The sequence below is a fragment of the Procambarus clarkii genome, chromosome 4 (genome assembly GCF_040958095.1).
Source record: "Procambarus clarkii isolate CNS0578487 chromosome 4, FALCON_Pclarkii_2.0, whole genome shotgun sequence".
NCBI lineage: Eukaryota > Metazoa > Arthropoda > Malacostraca > Decapoda > Cambaridae > Procambarus > Procambarus clarkii.
The window spans coordinates 59,153,112-59,176,251 of NC_091153.1; the positions used below are offsets into that span (position 1 = coordinate 59,153,112).

Sequence of the window (23,140 nt, forward strand, 5' to 3'; positions counted from 1 at the left end):
CAGTGTACACGCCCCGCGAGGTCCCAGTGTACACGCCCCGCGAGGTCCCAGTGTACACGCCCCGCGAGGTCCCAGTGTACACGCCCCGCGAGGTCCCAGTGTACACGCCCCCGCGAGGTCCCAGTGTACACGCCCCGCGAGGTCCCAGTGTACACGCCCCGCGAGGTCCCAGTGTACACGCCCAGCGGGGTCCCAGTGTACACGCCCCCGCGAGGTCCCAGTGTACACGCCCCGCGAGGTCCCAGTGTACACGCCCTGCGAGGTCCCAGTGTACACCCTCTCCCCACACTCGCCAGCGACTAACCCCCCCCCTCCCCAACGACCCCCACACGAACAACTCCCACCTTTCCCCTCTCGCCAATAACAACTTGAACACGTACCCTCGCTCCCCGAGTAATTAATTTGCGTCCTTGTTTCTCCAGCCTGGGCTACGCGATGCTGGTGGGCGTGGCCCTCTCGCGGGCGGGACGGCTGAGGGCGCCCTGCCTCCTGCTGCTCCTCGTCGCCGCCTCCTGCAGGACGCTACAGAGGAACCGGGACTGGGAATCCAGGGAGACGCTCTTCTTGTAAGTCTTGCTAGTGATTGGGAAGGATTTAGGAATATTCCTAAAGGGATTGTGGCAGGGTTAGGTGGGAAGCCCAAGCACTTCACCTAATCTATCGAGGCCCATGCATCGAAAACGTTTATATCACGATGGTTTTATTGTTACTAACACGTCACATTTTCCACGGAGTGGTGGATGCCGTACAAAAATCGACTCATTGGGAAGACAAGATGTGTAATAAGGATGTGTAATAGCAAGTTTTAATAGCAGTAATATCACTAGTTATTACCAATTAACGCTAGTTACGCAGTATTCAGGATCATCCCTCACACCAACTCACCTAGTTGTGCTTGAGGGGGTTGAGCTCTGGCTCTTTGGTCCCGCCTCTCAACTGTCAATCAATTGATGTACAGATTCTTGAGCCTACTGGGCTCTTTCATATCTACATCTCAAAATGTGTATGGAGTCTGCCTCCAACATTTATTAACTATTCTGACGCTAAAAAAAGTTCTTTCTAATGTCTCTATGGAATATTTGGGTACTGTAAGCATATACGTCCATTTTGAAATATATACGTCCGCATATATCCTTGATCGTCGGCCGTCTTAAACGGGTGAATATATCATAGAGGTATGAATGAATATATGGTATATGGTATGGTATTTAGGAATATATCATAGACTGGACAGAGCTATCTGTGGCAAGACATGTTCTTGAATACACTCTTGAGAGACGGCAAGAGCGGTGACAGACAAGCTAACTATTGTGGGATGCATGTGGTTTGTAATGATGACACTAACGACCTGCTCGGCTACAACTCTGACTGTGAATGGTTGACTTGTTAACGACTGACTGTAGTTAACTACTATTGTTTTGTTAGTAGTGACTGTCTATGGTGTGGGTACCTGATAATAAGAGAAGCTCCTGGTTAACTATACAATCAGAACTGACCTTCTGAGCTCACCATCAGAGCTCAACAATCACTGCACAGAGCCTATAGTCTCTTGAATTTAAGTTGGAGACTTAGAAATGGATTCCAAAGTCATGATTTCACTGATCACACATTTACTATAACCTTTCTATACACAATCATATATTTTTATATCAATTTTATATAATTAGATTTCGATCTTATTTGTTATTTAAATAATTACTGTAATGTATAATAATATGTATTTTCATATAGCTGGCTTGCCTCTCCCTCTCTCTAACTTCTCTTCCCCTATAGCCTCCCTGTTCTGTTCTGTTCTTTTCTCCCGCTTCCCTCTCTTTCTCTCTCTCTCTCTCTCTCTCTCTCTCTCTCTCTCTCTCTCTCTCTCTCTCTCTCTCTCGTGTCTGCACAGTACTGCATTATCACCTCATAATCACAGTGTTCTCACCTGGTCCTGGTCTTCCCATATGATTGTAATGCGTGTGTCACTCTCTGACGGCTCAGGGCGGGCCTGAGGACGCTGCCCCACAACGCCAAGATGCACTACAACTTCGCCAACCTGCAGAAGGACCTGGGTAACGCCGACCTCGCCAAGCTCCACTACATATACGCCATCAGGTGAGTCTTCGCCTCGACTGGCTACATATATACCTTGACAAATGCGCTAACATACTCCAAGATATCTTAATGCTGCGGATACTGTGTGTCACACCCAAGACTGGATGCAGTCTTAGCACATTGACCAAGATAAAGGTTCTTCAAGTGGCCCCTCACCACTCATCATGTCTACCACACAAATCAATATAACGAGAGGACACTGCAACGTCTGAGGTGAATCACCAATCACATCAACAGTTTAGCAACGTCGTGCAACAGGCGGCCACATATGATATCCACCCACAATTTGCGTTTGTGTGTGTGTGTGTGTGTGTGTGTGTGTGTGTGTGTGTGTGTGTGTGTGTGTGTGTGTGTGTGTGTGTGTGTGTGTGTGTGTGTGTTTAGTTCACTTATTATGCACCCCATACGCATCCTGTGAGCAGTAGTAGAAAAGGTTATAGAGACATAATGGGCTCAGGAACTGAGCCCCCAAATTCATGTAAATATTTACATATTTAAAGTACAAATCAACCGTCTCTTATAACACAACCAGGCGGCCACAACGGCCTAATTCAGAACTAATAAAAACAATGTTTCTTAAATATAAGTTATATATTATATACACGTTTTGTGTATAGTTAACCCTGGGGTTCATTAAGGGAGGTGTTTGCCTGCTGAACGTGGTCGGATTTATATGACATTTAAACCAACTGGAACGAGATGTGCAAGAAATAATACGAAGGAAAGTGACTATGATGGGGTGGGAGTCCCATCTCCCTAGTGTCTACCCCCATCCTTGTACTCGTCTCCCAGATACACCTGTCCCACACCACACCTGCCCCACACCACACCTGCCTCACACCAGCTACACCTGCCCCACACCAGCTACACCTGCCCCACACCAGCTACACCTGCCCCACACCAGCTACACCTGCCCCACACCAGCTACACCTGCCCAACACCAGCTACACCTGCCCCACACCAGCTACACCTGCCCCACACCAGCTACATTTGCCCCACACCAGCTACACCTGCCCCATACCAGCTACACCTGCCCCACACCAGCTACACCTGCTCCAAACCAGCTACACCTGCCCCACACCAGCTACACCTGCCCCACACCAGATACACCTGCTTCACACCAGGTACACCTGCCCCACACCAGCTACACCTGCCCCACACCAACTACACCTGCCCCACACCAGCTACACCTGCCCCACACCAGCTACACCTGCTTCAAACCAGGTACACCTGCCCCGCATCAGCTACACCTGCCCCACACCAGGTACACCTGCCCCAAACCAGGTACACCTGCCCCACATCAGCTACACCTGCCCCACACCAGCTACACCTGCCCCACACCAACTACACCTGCCCCACACCAGCTACACCTGCCCCACACCAGCTACACCTGCCCCACACCAGCTACACCTGCTTCAAACCAGGTACACCTGCCCCGCATCAGCTACACCTGCCCCACACCAGCTACACCTGCCTCACACCAGCTACACCTGCCCCACACCAGCTACACCTGCCTCACACCACACGCAGTCCCGCACCTGTGCCAGGTGCGTCCACCACGGGCTCACCATAGCCCGTGCTACTTGGAACGTGTTGTTCCGAGTAGCTGAATCTAAAAACAACAGCAGCAACATACACCTGCCTCAGGCAACAACACGTGTACACTGAGCCCAGAACCTGGTTGCCCAAACACCACCACTGACAACACCACTCATTCTCTCCTCATGTGAAAACGAGGTAAAACTCTCTACACTGGCAATGATGATGCTAGTAGATCCCTGATACTATCCCAGCACTGATTCCTAGTAGATAGATCCTTCATACCGCCCGGCCTCAATAGCCATCACAGGATCTCATTCACATGGCTCACAGACTCATAACTACTCATTCTGCTAGTAACGTAATCCCCCTCCCCCCCTCCCCCGAGGCCAATGTTATTCCCTTAACATAACTGATCGGCCCCGCTACACTGCGGATCCCTTCTCCAATCTGCTTGGTGTTCGGCTTGTGGTATGTCAGCCTCTGGAGGGTTACTGAGGTCACCACACTGACTTACTCACCAACCAACAAGTACACTTTACTCCAGGATTATGTTCACGGGTAAACTAAACTCAGTCTATATACACCGAGAAATAGGGTACACCTCTCAGTGTTATAACATCCTGATCTAATCTGTGGCTTAATAGACCAGGACAAAAATACATTCACTTGAACTGCAGACCCCAGGATAGCGGTCTCCAAGATCTGGACATATCCCCCTCTATCTACTTCTACAGGACTCTGTAGACCTTCCTATCTATCCAGTAAGTTTCCCGACCCCCCCCCCTATCCACCTACACCTCACCCCCCCCCCCCCTGTGAGCCCATCGAGCTAACCAGCCCTCTGGACCTCCCACTTTGCTGCTGTGATTCTCTTCAGTGATGGTTCCCACTTCCCTCCAATGGAGCAGTTTGCCCTCTTCGTCTCCTCTGGCCGGACCCTCGCTCCCCAACACACTTAAGTGAACATTTACACCGGGATGCACACTCCCCTCCCCCCCCCTCCCCACACCCCACTATATTATATGTCGCTGGTGCATTCTAATATAACGTATATCATGTGGAATATGAAAGTCTTCTGTACCTCATAGGAACCCTTTACACGTTATTTTTTCCTACCACAGACGTGGCCACACAGTTACAATGCTAACTAGCATACACAACGTCTAACGGGAGTCCCTCACATTCTCACCAGTAACAGAACACACTTGATTGACAGTTGAGAGGCGGGACCAAAGAGCCAGAGCACAACCCCCGCAAGCACAAATAGGTGAGTACACTTCTCCCTTCTACACCCTCAGCCTGGGCCAGGGAGAGCGTTTATGTGTTAGTTCAGTGGCGGCCTTATTACCCCTAAACTATCCTACGTTTTTCATACTAATGTTCACAAATACAATACTAATACAACCGGCGGTGTCCGGGATAGTCCGTCTCTCCCCCCCCCCCTTCCAATCCCCCTTATCCCCCGTTCCATCCCCAATCTTTATTCTGAACCCTTCCAAAGGATCTATAGCCATAATGACTTGGCGCTTTCTCTTGATAGTTTCCTTACCTTCTTCCCCCACACCTCCATTCCACTCCTCTCCCCACATCACCCCTCTTCCCTTCCCCTCTTCCCTTCCCCCTCTTCCCTTCCCCCTCTTCCCTTCCCCTCCTCCCTTCCCCCTCTTCCCTTCCCCTCTTCCCTTCCCCTCTTCCCTTCCCCCTCTTCCCTTCCCCTCTTCCCTTCCACTCTTCCCTTCCCCTCTTCCCTTCCCCCTCTTCCCTTCCCCTCTTCCCTTCCCCCTCTTCCCTTCCCCTCTTCCCTTCCCCTCTTCCCTTCCCCTCTTCCCTTCCCCCTCTTCCCTTCCCCTCTTCCCTTCCCCTCTTCCCTTCCCCTCTTCCCTTCCCCCTCTTCCCTTCCCCTCTTCCATCCCCTCTTCCCTTCCCCTCCTCCCTTTCCCTCTTCCCTTCCCCTCTTCCCTTCCCCCTCTTCCCTTCCCCTCCTCCCTTCCCCTCTTCCCTTCCCCTCTTCCCTTCCACTCTTCCCTTCCCCTCTTCCCTTCCCCTCTTCCCTTCCCCTCCTCCCTTCCCCCTCTTCCCTTCCCCTCTTCCCTTCCCCTCTTCCATCCCCTCTTCCCTTCCCCCTCTTCCCTTCCCCTCTTCCCTTCCCCCTCTTCCCTTCCCCTCTTCCCTTCCCCCTCTTCCCTTCCCCTCTTCCCTTCCCCTCTTCCATCCCCTCTTCCCTTCCCCTCCTCCCTTTCCCTCTTCCCTTCCCCTCTTCCCTTCCCCCTCTTCCCTTCCCCTCCTCCCTTCCCCTCTTCCCTTCCCCTCTTCCCTTCCCCTCTTCCCTTCCCATCTTCCCTTCCCCTCTTCCCTTCCCCTCCTCCCTTCCCCCTCTTCCCTTCCCCTCTTCCCTTCCCCTCTTCCCTTCCCCCTCTTCCCTTCCCCTCTTCCCTTCCCCTCTTCCATCCCCTCTTCCCTTCCCCTCCTCCCTTTCCCTCTTCCCTTCCCCTCTTCCCTTCCCCCTCTTCCCTTTCCCTCTTCCCTTCCCCTCTTCCATCCCCTCTTCCCTTCCCCTCCCTTTCCCTCTTCCCTTCCCCTCTTCCCTTCCCCCTCTTCCCTTCCCCTCCTCCCTTCCCCTCTTCCCTTCCCCTCTTCCCTTCCCCTCTTCCCCTCTTCCCTTCCCCTCCTCCCTTCCCCCTCTTCCATTCCCCCTCTTCCCTTCCACTCTTCCCTTCCCCTCCTCCCTTCCCCCTCTTCCCTTCCCCCTCTTCCCTTCCGTTCCGCCGCAATTGTGATCTACCAAATACTCCTGAGTGTAAACAGAGTGGACAAGGCATCCAGAGTGTGTGTACTGGGAGGCCCAAGAGTGTGTGTACTGGGAGGGCTCAGAGTGTGTGTACAGGGAGGGCCCAGCGTGTGTGTACTGGCAGGACCCAGAGTGTGTGTACCGGGAGGCCCCTGAGTGTGTGTACTGGGAAGCCCCAGAGTATGTGTACTGGGAAGCCCCAGAGTGTGTGTACTGGGAGGCCCCAAAGTGTGTGTACTGCGAGGACGCCATAGTGTGTGTACTGGGAGGCCTCAGAGTGTGTGTACTAGGAGACCCCAGAGTGTGTGTACTGCGAGGACCCCAGAGTGTGTGTACTGGGAGGCCTCAGAGTGTGTGTACTGGGAGGGCCCAGCGTGTGTGTACTGGCAGGACCCAGAGTGTGTGTACCGGGAGGCCCCTGAGTGTGTGTATTGGGAAGCCCCAGATTGTGTGTACTGGGAGGCCGCAGAGTGTGTGTACCGGGAGGCCCCTGAGTGTGTGTATTGGGAAGCCCCAGAGTGTGTGTACTGGGAGGCCCCAGACTGTGTGTACTGGGAGGCCCCAGAGTGTGTGTACTGGGAGACCCCAGAGTGTGTGTACTGGGAGGACCACAGAGTGTGTGTACTGGGAGGCCCCAGAGTGTGTGTACGGGGAGGCGACAGAGTGTGTGTACTGGGAGGACCCCAGAGTGTGTGTACTGGGAGGCCTCAGAGTATGTGTACTGGGAGGCCTCAGAGTGTGTGTACTGGGAGGCCACAGAGTGTGTGTACTGGGAGGACCCCAGAGTGTGTGTGTACTGGGAGGCCCCAGAGTGTGTGTACTGGGAGGCCCCAGAGTGTGTGTACTGGGAGGACACGGAGTGTGTGTACTGAGAGGCCCCAGAGTGTGTGTACTGGGAGGACCCCAGAGTGTGTGTGTACTGGGAGGCCCCAGAGTGTGTGTACTGGGAGGCCCCAGAGTGTGTGTACTGGGAGGCCCAAGAGTGTGAGTACTGGGAGGGCCCCAGAGTATGCGTACTGGGAGGACCCCAGAACGTGTGTACTGGGAGGCCCCAGAGTGTGTATACTGGGAGGCCCCAGAGTGTATGTACTGGGAGGGCCCCAGAGTGTGTGTACTGGGAGGACCCCAGAGTGTGTATACTGGGAGGCCCCAGAGTGTATGTACTGGGAGGGCCCCAGAGTGTGTGTACTGGGAGGACCCCAGAGTATGTGTACTAAGAGGCCCAAGAGTGTGTGTACTGGGAGGCCCCAGAGTGTGTGTACTAGGAGGACCCAGAGTGTGTGTACTGGGAGGACCCCAGAGTGTGTGTACTGGGAGGACCCCAGAGTGTATGTACCGGGAGGCCCCAAAGTGTGTCTACTGTGTCGGAAAATCCGACACCATTTAATAATATCATACAGGCAGATAATATTGCTGTGTTGTATAAACAAGTTAACCCATAGAAAATGTAACTTGTAGTGGAATTTCCGTCTATAGAAAACGGGATATCATTACCACATACTATTATAAATTCACCACCTATTATGGTGGGAATTATTCTTAAATACATTAGTCTTTGGACTTTACCATCATAAAAACATCTTATATAAATTAACTTAATTATCAATATCAAAATAGAGTAAATGTGACCCTTCTATCACTTACTGTCATCTGGACAATGTAGGCCAGTAGCATCAGTGAGGAAGGAGTGGTCAGCCATTGTTATTGTTTAAGACCACAGAGTCGTGGAGCGAATTACGGCTCCTATAAATTCTCTTAGACGAAGTGTTATGGAAGATCAGAGTAGTGATCTGCCATCATCAACACGCTGTCAACAAATACAAGGGAAGTGTCTTTCCGAAACCCGTTTATCTAATCATTTTTGGCCATTAATGTCAGTAGATAGGGCCTACCGGTTAGAACACGAATGATCGACTCAAACAAGGTAATTAAGCCTAGGTCTTTATGGTTCCTTGTACAGTGTTTTCTCTGATATAGCTGTCATATATTAGGATTCTGGCTTCACAGCTAGCGCCCTTTTGACAGGTGAAGACGAGGAAGCATGCTTTGTGTACCAGTTACTGGGTGATGGAAGCTACCTCAAAGAGGATAATTTGGTGTCTACATCCTGGTTATACCTGGTGGACTAAGGCCTGCTGTACAATAAGATAAGGAACCTCTTCAATGTATGTAGTCTACTACTGTAGTTTGATTGGCTGCATATATATGAATTCAATATAAACCCCCCCCCCCTAATGTGTAGAGGATCGATTTGTGAGATTATTGCAGAAATACAGTCCACTTATCATCATACCAATTGCTATCGAAATATATAAATTAACGTAAATATAAATTCTATATAAATTCATATAAATTAAATAAATATAAATCTCACAGCTCGGTTCCCATATTATTTGGTCATCTTCGAACCGGATGACAGATTAATGGTCCTATGAACCCACATTATTTGGTCATCTTCGAGTCGGATGACAGATTAATGGTCCTATGAACCCACATTATTTGGTCATCTTCGAACCGGATGACAGATTAATGGTCCTATGAACCCACATTATTTGGTCATCTTCGAGTCGTGTGACAGATTATTTGGTCATCTTAGTACCGGATGAACCAGTTAACCAGTGGATTCATTAAATATACTAGTGCAGTGTGATTTATACAAAGCCAGCAGTCAAAGACGGCGGCGTTGCCTCGTGCGAGCTCAGGAGCCCCCCTCAGTTCATTTCAGCCTCATCAGCGGTTTCATATGGTCACCCACAAATTTGGTGGCGTGTTATTCCGTGAAATGACAGCGCTAATATTGAAGCCAGCCAAATTAGTGGCTGTGTCTTCGCGAGATTGTTCACGGATTTCGTGGTGTTAAATTTCGCGAGAGATTATCTACGAATTTTGTGGAGTTTATTTCGCGAGGTCACTAATAATATTTAATACTTCTTGATAATATTAGAAGTTTCATAGAGGCTATTATCAATAATTGTGTATATTATTTCTCCAAAATAGAGAATTATTTAATATATTGCCTAGTGTTCACAATATAATATTTACTAATTGCCAACCCACAACAGGGTAGGATATTACCATTGACTAGCTGAACTATTTATTGTTCATACTAGTCCCATTATTACCATAGTCTAGTGGTACTATATTAAACAACCTAGCACCATTAATGAATGGTGCAGACCCTATTTTGGGTGTAATTTTTATCATCTCGAGTTGAGTTGTGTATATATAATAATTTACTTATGATCATTACACCTTTGAGTGATTAATTAGTGTCTATACCATCCTAGGGTGAAATAGAAGAGCTAACCTAAAGGTACTTCCATGACACTGGTTTATCACTCAAATCATTAGTGTGTATGATTGTATATATATATATATAATGTGTATTAATTTTAAGTGCTAACCTCTAGTAGAGGTAGGATTACAGCCTAGTGATATCAGAAATTTTATCCTAGGCTACCATTAGTACTTGCTCACAATTTATGAGCCAGTGGTGCCCAATTGACAAGTCACCATGACTAATCCACAGAAAGCAAAGCGTGCTTTAATAGCAAGTAAACGTCAACTGACAAGAGATCTCGACCAATATGAACAGTTGTTATATGAGCCTGTAATTAATTATCGTCGGTTGAAAATATCACTATTACAGATTCAAACCCAATTGCATATATTGAAAGCAAATAGGAAATCTTACCAAAATCAGGTCCACGACGATGACGACATAGTAGTTGAAGATGTGGAACCATTCCTGTCTGACCTAGCACAATATGAAGAAGAAACTCAAGCCAGGTTGGAGCACTTACACAGGATAATTGAATCAGAACAATTAGCCAGTACATCAAATAAAGTAGATAATGTTATGGATGATCTGGATCTTTTTGAGAATAAATGTCAAGCCAGATTAGATCCTTTAATCAACAAGGATAAAGCTTCACCCAGTAAAGCTTCACCCACTACAGCTTCACCCAATATTATACCACCAGAAATTAAGCAGTTCTCAGACAATTTATCCACAGTCTCTGTGGATTCTGAAAACCCAATACCTGAGGCTACTAAGGTAACATGCCTCCAAGCTAGAGGTGAAGCTGAACCAGTAGTAGAAAATGTAAATGAAAATAGCGACAGCACTAATTTCCCAGTCCAGCCTCCTAGGAATAATGCTGGCAATGAGAAAACTGTCATACATCTAGTACTACAATTGCTGGATTTACCACAACCTGATCAGACTGCTGACTCATTACAATCCTTCAGCATGGAGTTTGAGTCACTACTAAGAACATTCAGTCTTAAGGTTGATATAACTACTAGTGAATGGATGACCAAAGTAGTCCTTCAACGAAAATTGTCCAGCGATATACTAGATGAATTATATGCACATCAACATAACACCATCCTGACAGTACAGGACATCATTGAAGGTTTGCATTCCATCATAAACAAACGACGTGCAAATGAGGAAGTTAAAGCTTCATGCAAGCCTTCAGAAATAGAAAATACTAGTCAATTAAAGGGTAAAACAACTTCCCCAAATAAACATCAGTCAATTACTCTAACATCAAGTTGCAGAAAATCTGACAATGCAGCAGAATCCTCCAAGCCTACTGTTACTAGTTCACCCAAACCGGTAATTTCCAAACGTGCAGTAGGCTGGGGGACATGTATGTTCTGCAAAAAGAAACATTCAACATACCGTTGTGCTAATTATCCAACCAGAGACACTCGTATTAAGCGACTCCTGGAATTACGGAGATGTTCAAGGTGTCTCAAGTCACACAACATAGACTATTGTGATACCCAATTCAACACCTGTAACAGGTGTAGAAGAGGTAGGCACCATGCAGCACTGTGCAAATATACGAAATTAACGTATTCAAGACCCATGGTGGAAGATAGCATTCCCACCACAGTACAGTACTGCAAGGTGCAACAAACAAAGAGTGTCCAATCGGCAAAGTCTAAACGTAATACGACTTTGCCTACTGCCCAAATTACCATCCTGAATAAGAGGGCCAAGGTCCATACCCGTGGGTTGTTTGACCAAGGGTCCCAGAGAACATATGTCACTAAAAAGTTGGCAGATGAACTACAATTAAGGCCTGTAGCCCAGATGTCATTCAATATCTCAGGGTTTGTAACAGATGCAGGACCTCAAGTCTACCAGGTGGTACAACCATCAGTACGTTTAGGCAGACACGTCTGTAGAGTACAAGCCATTGTGGGAGACAAAATACCAGTAGACCTACAAGTTCAAGGTCTGAGAGAAACAGCCAAATTCCTGAGAAATAGAGGAATAAAATTGGCAGATAATATTAAGTCTGATCACCTCACCGACTTCGGTCTCCTTGTAGGGACAGACTATTGTCATCGACTCATTGGTAGCCCTACTAAATATCAGGGCATAACCATGTTAAATTCTGCAGCAGGTAAATTACTCTCAGGCCCAGTATCAAGCCTGAGGAGACCTATGCCTGCAGATAAACAATACTAGTAGAAATCTAAATTTGTCAGCTGATTATATTTCTTCAGTAGCATTATACTAAGGAGATTACAGCTGACTATACCAACAGAGGTTGATGTTAGTATCATCATTTAAAGCCGAAAATGAGTTCATGAGGCCTCAGTGGCAAATCAGTGAACAGTAGCCTAAACAGCTACAAGTCACTGCGACCAATGTCACTGAACCTACTGCAGTCTCAGAACCATACTTTACTTTAATGATGAACTATTCAATCTTCTGAATCAATTAACTAAATTAAACCCCAATAAATCTGATGACTGATTTGATACATTTATTATTTAATCAAGATGTATTCCATGGGCCTCAGTGTTTATATATCAGTGACCAGTTACCTGAACAAACTTCAAGTTATATCGAATGTCACTGATCTCACTGCAGTCCCTGAATCATACTTGACTGAAGTACTTGATCACATTCAGTCTTCTGGGTTAAATAATATGTAATTAGGCTTGAATTTTAGCCTTTCAAGAGTTAACAGGGAAATGAAATCGCATTAGACTTCTAACCTCTGCAACTCTAGTACGGGACATCCGTCCTGTACGAACAGACGCACAAATGTGTGATTACTAACTACTAACATCAAATTAATCTAATAATCCGAAGGAGGAGTATCGGTGTTTGTCTGTTCTAAATAGGACTTCGACCCGTGAGCAGCCCCCTGGGGAATTATGTTGGAAAATCCGACACCATTTAATAATATCATACAGGCAGATAATATTGCTGTGTTGTATAAACAAGTTAACCCATAGAAAATATAACTTGTAGTGGAATTTCCGTCTATAGAAAACGGGATATCATTACCACATACTATTATAAATTCACCACCTATTATGGTGAGAATTATTCTTAAATACATTAGTCTTTGGACTTTACCATCATAAAAACATCTCATTTAAATTAACTTAATTATCAATATCAAAATAGAGTAAATGTGACCCTTCTATCACTTACTGTCATCTGGAAAATGTAAGCCAGTAGCGTCAGTGAGGAGGGAGTGGTCGGTCATTGTTATTGTTTAAGACCACAGAGTCGTGGAGCGAATTACGGCTCCTATAAATTCTCTTGGACGAAGTGTTATGGAAGATCAGAGTAGTGATCTGCCATCATCAACACGCTGTCAACAAATACAAGGGAAGTGTCTTTCCGAAACCCGTTTATCTAATAATTTTTGGCCATTAATGTCAGTAGATAGGGCCTACCGGTTAGAACACGAATGATCGACTCAAACAAGGTAATTAAGCCTAGGTCTTTATGGTTCCTTGTACAGTGTTTTCTCTGATATAGCTGTCATATATTAGGATTCTGGCTTTATAGCTAGCGCCCTTTTGACAGGTCAAGACGAGGAAGCATGCTTTGTGTACCAGTTACTGGGTGATGGAAGCTACCTCAAAGAGGATAATTTGGTGTCTACCTCCTGGTTATACCTGGTGGACTAAGGCCTGCTGTACAATAAGATAAGGAACCTCTTCAATGTATGTAGTCTACTACTGTAGTTTGATTGGCTGCATATATATAAATTCAATATAAACCCCCCCTAATGTGTAGAGGATCGATTTGTGAGATTATTGCAGAAATACAGTCCACTTATCATCATACCAATTGCTATCGAAATATATAAATTAACGTAAATATAAATTCTATATAAATTCATATAAATTAAATATATATAAATCTCACAGGTCGGTTCCCACATACTGGGAGGCCCCAGAGTGTGTCTACTGGGAGGACCCAAAGAGTGTGTACTGGTAGGACCCAGAGTGTGTGTACTGGGAGGACCCAGAGTGTGTGTACTGGGAGGACCCAGAGTGGACAAGCTACCAGAGTGTGTGTGTACTGGGAGGCCCCAGAGTGTGTGTACTGGGAGGCCCCAGAGTGTGTGTACTGGGAGGCCCCAGAGAGCGTGTACTGGGAGGCTCCAGAGTGTGTGTACTGGTAGAGCCCAGAGTGTATGTACTGGGAGGCCCCAGAATGTGTGCACTGGGAGGCCCTCGAGTGTGTGTACTGGGAGGTCCCAGAATGTGTGTACTGGAAGTCCCCAGAGTATGTGTACTGGGAGGGCCCAGAGAGTGTGTACTGGGCGGGCCCAGAGTGTGTGTACTGGGACGCCCCAGAGTGTGTGTACCGGGACGCCCCAGAGTGTGTGTACTGGAAGGCCCCAGCGTGAACAAGGCTACCAGAGTGTGTGTACTGGGAGGCCCCAGAGTGTGTGTACTGGGAGGCCCCAGAGTGGACAAGCTACCAGAGTGTGTGTACTGGGCGGCCCCAGAGTGTGTGTACTGAGATGTCCAAGAGTGGACAAGCTATCAGAGTGAGTGTGTACTGGGAGGCCCCAGAGTGTGTGTACTGAGAGGTCCAAGAGTGGACAAGCTACCAGAGTGTGTACTGGGAGGCCCCAGAATGTGTGTACTGAGAGGTCCAAGAGTGGACAAGCTACCAGAGTGAGTGTGTACTGGGAGGTCCCAGAGTGTGTGTACTGAGAGGTCCAAGAGTGGACAAGCTACCAGATTGTGTGTACTGGGCGGCCCCAGAGTGTGTGTACTGAGAGGTCCAAGAGTGAACAAGGCTACCAGAGTGAGTGTACTGGGAGGCCCGAGAGTGAGTGTACTGGGAGGACCCTCCTCCCGATATAAAAAAACTATGTATATTATATTTCAACAATGTAATGCAAGTCAACCAAAGATTAAAGTCGGGGCCCAAGAACTGAAGCTTAAACACTGTAAAGTGTAAAGCCAAAGGAGCTAACAAAATATTTATCTTTTTTCTGAATCTAAACTTACCCAATTTGTTTCTATTGTTTCATATTATCATATTTCACACCCTGCTGGTATACCCTTGTTCTATCCATACAATCATTTGTATACTTCACTTACTTCCCCCCTTACTGTTTGCCTGCAAGGAGGGTAAACTAATCTCTCTTCGTAAGGGAGGGTGATGATGCTACTCCTACCATTCTTCTCTACACTCTCTCAAGACCATTAAAGTCCATTCCATAGCATCTTGTCACTCATTAAACTACATCATATCAATGGGGTTAATTAGGGCCAGGGGCCAGATTCAAGAAGCAGTTACGCAAGCACTTACGAACCTGTCCATCTTTTCTCAATCTTTGACGGCTTTTTTATAATTGCTAAACAGTTAATGAGCTCCGAAGCACCAGGAGGCTGTTTATAATAATAACAACAGTTGATTAGGAAGTTTTCGTGCTTGTAAACTGTTTAATAAATTTAACCAAAGCCGTCAAAGATTGAGGAAACATGAATACGTTCGTAAGTACCTGCGTAACTACTTCGTGAATCTGGCCCCTGATCAGGATGACGGATGACATTGTTGTTCCATGACAAGCTCATCCAGACATCCATCCAGGTGTCACTCGCCTTATTTCAAGCATTAACGAATTTATGTCTTCAGTTAAGATCTGTACTAATGATGACTCGCAAGCATTCGGAGTCGTGAGTGTTTGAGATACATTTATCGCAATCAAATTTAGTGCCTTCAATGTTGCTCAGTTGATATCTTGTATATGTTAGCATTGCTTATGCCCAGAACCCCACAACTGCATTAAACTGCATCTCTGTAAATCATGTAGCCATTGTTACCAGTGTTCTGCATCTCTGCTCCTAGTGGCATCCTCACAGGCTTGGCTAACTCATTCACGATGTTGTGGTTTAAGATTCGATACCTGGAACAAAAAGTTCCAAGTAGCACGGGCTATGGTGAGCCCGTAGTTGTGACTCATTCACGACCTCTACCAGTCAAGCACATCTTGACTAAGTCAACCACACCCTAGACCAGTTAACCTCATCTTGACTAAGTCAACCACACCCTAGTCCAGTTAACCTCATCTTGGCTAATTCAACCACACCCTAGTCCAGTTAACCTCATCTTGACTAAGTCAACCACACCCTAATCCAGTTAACCTCATCTTAGATAAGTCATCTACACCCTAGACAATTAAACTCATCTTGACTAAGTCAGCCACACACTAGACTAGTTAACCCCATCTTGACTAAGTCAACTACACCCTAGACCAGTTAACCTCATCTTGGCGAAGTTAACCACGTCTCATCTTAATCAATCACTGCCATGCTCAAGTCTCTCATCCTGGCCAAATACAGTTACATACACACCCATTATTTGTGATCCTATCAGAGACAGGTGATTACACTCCAATGACCCAATCACCTTCTCTTATTACTCCCCCAACAAACCAATCATATTGTAAATGAGTTTCCGACGACCAATCACGTGCGAGGTCAGTCCCCTACCTGATGGGGGTCACAAATAGATAGAGTAGTCAATCCACACCCTCAGTGTCGACCAGTGGCACCAGCACGCCCTCGACCAGTGCCACCAGCACGCCCTCGACCAGTGCCACCAGCACGCCCTCGACCAGTGCCACCAGCACGCCCTCGACCAGTGCCACCAGCACGCCCTACACCAGTGCCACCAGCACGCCCTCGACCAGTGCCACCAGCACGCTCTCGACCAGTGCCACCAGCACGCCCTCGACCAGTGCCACCAGCACGCCCTCGACCAGTGCCACCAGCACGCTCTCGACCAGTGCCACCAGCACGCCCTAGACCAGTGCCACCAGCACGCCCTAGACCAGTGCCACCAGCACGCCCAAGACCAGTGCCACCAGCACGCCCTAGACCAGTGCCACCAGCACGCCCAAGACCAGTGCCACCAGCACGCCCTCGACCAGTGCCACCAGCACGCCCTAGACCAGTGCCACCAGCACGCCCTCGACCAGTGCCACCAGCACGCCCTAGACCAGTGCCACCAGCACGCCCTCGACCAGTGCCACCAGCACGCCCTAGACCAGTGCCACCAGCACGCTCTCGACCAGTGCCACCAGCACGCCCTAGACCAGTGCCACCAGCACGCCCTTGACCAGTGCCACCAGCACGCCCTAGACCAGTGCCACCAGCACGCCCTTGACCAGTGCCACCAGCACGCCCTAGACCAGTGCCAACAGCACGCCCTTGACCAGTGCCACCAGCACGCCCTCGACCAGTGCCACCAGCACGCCCTCGACCAGTGCCACCAGCACGCCCTCGACCAGTGCCAACAGCCAGTCGACCTACGCCAGACAAACGAGCTAATGCGAGACACATGTGTCACAAAAGCAAGGAGTCCCACTACATGAGGCACACCTGACACCGACACACACCTGACACTGACACACACCTGACACCTGTTTCTAGTATATGTAAACTACCTTCCAGAGGGTATAGACTCATCCCTCTCAATGTTTGCTAACGATGCAAAAATTATGAGAAGAATCAAAACAAATGAAGATAGAGACTACAGGACGACCTGGACAAACTGGAGGAATGGTCTAGAAAATGGCTGCTAAAGTTCAACTCAGGAAAGCGTAAAGTAATGAAATTAGTCGAAGGGAGCAGGATGCTGATCACAAGGTACCATCTGGGAGGTGAAATCCTAAAAGACTCACATAGGGAGAAAGATCTGGGGGTCGATATCACACCGAACCTGTCCACAGACGTCCACATCAAAAGGATATCATCAGCGGCATATGCTAGACTGGCCAATATAAGAACTGCCTTTAGAAACTTGTGTAAGGAATCGTTCCGACCCTGTATACCACTTATGTAAGACCAATCCTGGAGTATGCAGCTCCAGCTTGGAGTCCATACCTAGTTAAACACAAGACGAAGTTAGAGAAGATTCAGAGGTATGCCACCAGGCTCGTCCCGGAACTGAGAGGATTGAGCTACGAGGAAAGGCTAAGGGAGCTGAACCTCACAACCCTGGAAAAGAGAAGAGTAAGGGGAGACATGATAACCACCTACAAAATTCTCAGGAAAATTGACAGGGTGGACAAAGACAAACTCTTTAGCGCGGGTGGAACACGAACAAGGAGACATAGGTGGAAACTTAGTACCCAGATGAGCCACAGAGAAGTTAGAAAGAATTTTTTTCAGTGTCAGAGTAGTTAACAAATGGAATGCATTAAGTAGTGTTGTGGTGGAGGCTGACTCCATACACAGTTCCAAATGTAGATATGATAGAGCCCAATAGGCTCAGGAATCTGTACCCCAGTTGATTGACAGTTGAGAGGCGGGACCAAAGAGCCAAAGCTCAACCACCGCAAACACAACTAGGTGATTACAACTAGGTAAGAACACCTGACACCGACACACAACTGACACCGACACACACCTGACACCGACACACACCTGACACCAACACACACCTGACACTGACACACACCGGACACCAACACACACCTGACACCGACACACACCTGACACCGACACACACCTGACACCAACACACACCTGACACTGACACACACCGGACACCAACACACACCTGACACCGACACACACCTGACACCGACACACACCTATACATAATACAGGACAAAAACCAAACACAATGTACGTGTACTCCATTACAGCCCTCACACTTTATGTCATACCTGTAATTGATATGTTTAGGGAACTTTGATTAATTCCTTGCATTCCATACAGGTAAATTATGAGAGGAGCAGCAAGAACCTATGCAGACAGTTGGTTCATACACATTAACTATTTGTTTGCCAAGCTTTGTTCTTCCCACCAACCGCCATTACGTGGCACAAGGAGGCACAGAGCCACACCCAATCTGGAAGCTACACCTACACGCCTTACCAGGCCCACACTACTGGCACAGCTAAGCCATTTGTATCAGTATTAGTAGTCATAATTAGTAATTATTACTAGTAGATTAGACCACCACATGTGGTATATTATAATAATAAAAGGTAAACAATTGGTAGTTTAAGAAGGAGCCATATCAAAGTGGTTTAGGCTACCAATTGTCCCTCCCATTAGTGTGTAAGATAATTTCAGGTAGTTTACAAGTATATACAGTTCACTTCATTAATTCTTACTTACTAAGAAAAATAAATAAGACATAACTTTATCTTATTAAAGTCAATTTAAAAAAAGAGATTAGCTGCCTGGAGTTTCACCACATTAATTTGGTCCTTCGAACCTAGATATATTATATATAAGTTCAATATTACCTACACACATTATAGCAGGAAGACACTGCTATATTTTTGCATTTTTTCTAGCCTAACTTTTCAATCTCATAGCAAACAGAACTTACAACAAGCACTATTATTGTTCTGGCAGTACCAAAGGAACAATTGTGCTTTTTTCATTTCATTACAAGAGGTTGATAAGAGGCTACTTTACTTATAAGTTACTTATAAATGTTTTTTGTAATTATTGCATTATTACTGCCATTACTGTAACAATTACTGCATGCCACATTATTTACAACTAATTCTTGCACAAGGGTAGAACATTTTAGACTGGTGTTGTACAGCAACCTAGTCTAATTTATTGTGCTAACCTGGTGTAAGGGTAAGAATTTTACACTTGTCTAGAGTTGAACACATATTACAACCTAGCAAGTACATATTTTTTATGCAGTATTTAAGACAACCCGAATTGTGTTGTCAACATGATATCAATATAACTATAAGTATAATTTAACTATAATCATTTCACCTTTGAGTGTTAACCTGCGTCTCTGTACCAACCAAGAGTGATAAAGATGGGCTAACTTGCGGATACCAGCATTGATACAGGTCTACGACTCAAATTATAGTGTGTATGATTATACAGTGTATATTTAAATAAATGATAAGTAGCTCTAGTTCGGAAACTAGTGGCTCTACTAATACAAGTGCCAGAAATAGTCCTGACACTAGTCCATACGACTAACAAGTACTTCCAAGATGTCTACTGTCACAAATGTCCAAATAACCCTCACAGGATTGAGGGGACATTTAACACGGCAGATTAGCACATGTGAAGACATGAGTATCCAAACTCCAGTTAATTATGCAGCACTGCAAAACTATCTTAGGCTTACACGGAACAAATATGACCGTGTGTTGCAAGAAATGAAAGAATATCAAGATTTACCCACGCTTACTAGTATTGATGGAGATACAATGAAAGATGTACTACAAGAACATTCCGATTATGAAGATGCAATGTTTACAAAGTTGCAACACTTTGATGATATCATAAACGCTCATAAGGCCAATATAAATATTGCAACCACAACTTCCCAGAACCAGACAGCACCAGAAGTCAAATTGCCATCACTTAGTCTCCCAACTTTTTCTGGAACAGAAAACGAGAGTTGGAACGGTTTCTGGAGCAAATTTGTCGATTCTGTGGATTTTAATGCCAATGTGCCAAAAACGACAAAGTTTACATACTTACAGAGTGTCTTGAAGGATGAAGCGTTACAGGTAGTCTGTAATCTGAATCACACAGATGATGATTATGACAATGCAGTACAACTCCTGAAAGATAATTACGCTAAACCAGAAAGGACCATCAGAATTCTAACACAGAAACTGTTAGACATTAAACCTCCAAATAATACTGCAGTCTCCCTCCAAGCCTTCAGATTGGAGGTTGAGTCCATGCTCAAGGCACTTAAAAATAAAGTGAACTTGGATGAATCAGATTGGATAATCCAAGTCCATATGACACGAAAATTACCCAGGGACATACTGGATAAGTTGTTTGTATTAGTAGGTAAGTCATCCTTGACTGTAAAGGAGATTACAAAGGGTTTACAAACCATCATAGAACGAGAAAGAGTTAATCCAGAAGGAAAAGCGACATCTAAACCTTTGTCTACTACTAATTGTAAACAACAAAGTACAAACAGTACTCCAAACAAAGCTAAAACACCTTCCCCCTCCACAAAGTGGAATCAGGGCAGTGTAGGAACATATGCAGTTGGTCCCTCCAAACCTACAGTTAACGTGTCACCCAAAACGGTGACTCCTCAAGATACTGTTAATGTCTGGAGACCATGTGTGTTTTGTGAGCAATCACATTCCCTGTACAATTGCAGACGTTACCCTGATCGTGCAACACGCATAAAACGACTCAAGGAGTTTCATAGATGTACCAAGTGTATAAGGGAACATCATCCCGACAATTGCACAACTTCAATACGCACCTGCAATAAGTGCCATAAGGGTCAACACCATACAGCACTTTGTGGGGACACAAGTACAAGGTCTGCCAAACCACAGGAGGAGGAAGGAACTACCACTTCAGTACAGCTTTGTACTGTGCTACCTGACATAAGTGTCTTCTCAACAAGGTCTGATCATAAATCAGCTCTACCTACTGCACGATTGATCATTAGAAATGGAAAGAATAAGGCCACCGTACGTGGATTATTTGATCAAGGGTCCCAACTGACCTTTATATCAAAGGAGTTGGTAGATAAACTGAAACTTACACCTGTAGAGGAGACACGGATAAACATAGCAGGATTCCTGACTCAGGAGCCCAAGCTTACAGGGTAGTATGACCCAAAGTACAATTAGGAGGTTATGTACGAAAAGTACCAGCACTGGTAGTAGATAGATTCCCAACAGACCTGTATATAGAAGTTCTAGGAACAACAGCCAAATTCTTGGAAGAAAGGGGAATACCTTTGGCTGATAACATTACATCGGACAACCTTTCCAATATTGGAATCCTTATGGGATCAGATGTCTACCATAAGTTTATCATAGGAAAGGAAGCTTACCACGGTATGAACGTGTTACCATCTGCAGGCGGCTATTTACTAACAGGCCCACTATTACGGCTAAAACAACCCGCACCTGTAGATCACCAACATGCCAACACAGTAATGGTTGCATGACTAGGAGAACAGTCTCCACTGCAACTCAGAGACATATCTGAGGATGAGCTTGATCGCCCAGTACATAAGTTATGGGACCTGGCAACTCTCGGCATTGTCCCTGAACAACCTAGCCCCGATGATGACTGGACTTACAAACAATACCTAGACTCAGTTATCTACAGAGATAATCAGTACTGGGTCAGGTTACCATGGAAGCTGAATCACCCTCAGCTATCCGTCAACTACTTTATGGCACAAAATCAAGTAAAATCACAGGTGTTATGCTTACAAAGACAACCTGAGAACTTGAAGTTGTACCATGAAATAATACAGAAGCAGCTTGATGACAAATTTATCGAAGTTGTAACAAATGATAACCCAAAGGAAGGACACTACCTGCCACACCATCCTGTACAGAAGAATTCTGCTACTACCCCACTACGGATAGTATTTAATTGCAGTGCTAAGATGGGACAGAATAGCGTTTCGTTAAATGACTGCCTTCAAACTGGCCCTAGCCTAACACAAAGGCTTTATGACGTGCTGTTAAAGTTTCGTATAGGGACTTATGCATATACGGCCGACATTAGCAAGGCATTCCTTAGGGTAGGTCTTCAAGAAGAAGACCGGAACTACACAAAGTTCCTATGGATTAAGGATCCTAACGATCCAAACAGAGAAATAATCACTTATCGGTTTGCGTCTGTTTTGTTCGGGGCCACGTCCTCTCCATTTCTGCTTCAAGCTACCTTGGATACGCACTTGAAGAAGTCCAATAGCCCAAACAAGACGGAAATTAGCGAAAACCTGTATGTGGATAATTTTCAAGGAACAACCAAGAGTGAGAGTAAGCTGTTGGACATATACCATGAGGCCAATCGAGAATTAATGGGAGCCAATATGCCTCTCCAGTCTTGGGTCTCTAACAATCACAAATTAAGACAACTGATCACAACTGAATTTCCCGACTACCAAGTATCCGAGATGACAAAGGTACTAGGTGTCCAATGGAACACGACAAACGATCAACTGACAATCAAGTCAGTGGAGACAGATACCACTAACTTAACAATGACGAAATTGCTATCAAAAGTCAGCAAACCCTTCGACCCATTAGGCTTATGAAGTCCAATACTAATTAATGGGAAGAAGATAATACAGGAATGTTGGCAACAAAAGATAGGCTCTTTTGGGATGAAGGGATGATCTTCTAACACCTGCCCTACAAGAAAAATGGCAAGGGTTAGTGAAAGATTTAAGTATCCTAGAATCTGTCAAGTTCCCTAGGAACACAGTAGTAAATGAAAAGGAACCAATTAAGCTGCATGTATTTTGTGATGCCTCAGGAAAGGCTTATGGTACAGTAGCTTACCTGGTCTCAAATGGGCAAGCCAATTTGTTCACATCAAAGGCCAGAGTGGCACCTTTAAAGAAAAGATCATTGCCACAACTGGAATTAACAGCCTTACTGCTAGGTGTAAGATTGGCTCATTATCTGATCAAGGCCT

At 46.0% G+C, this 23,140-nt stretch overlaps 1 protein-coding gene across 1 annotated transcript in view; it reads left to right on the forward strand.

The window, feature by feature from the left end:
* Positions 1–370: 370 nt before the first annotated feature.
* Positions 371–23,140, forward strand: part of LOC123753815 (protein O-mannosyl-transferase TMTC1-like) — a 57,825-nt gene continuing 35,055 nt past the window's right edge. Inside the window, exons 1-2 of the mRNA XM_069336948.1 lie at positions 371–566; positions 1,981–2,094. Coding sequence (XP_069193049.1) covers positions 436–566; positions 1,981–2,094 — 245 coding nt within the window. The 5' untranslated portion in view covers positions 371–435. The remainder of the gene's footprint in view (positions 567–1,980; positions 2,095–23,140) is intronic.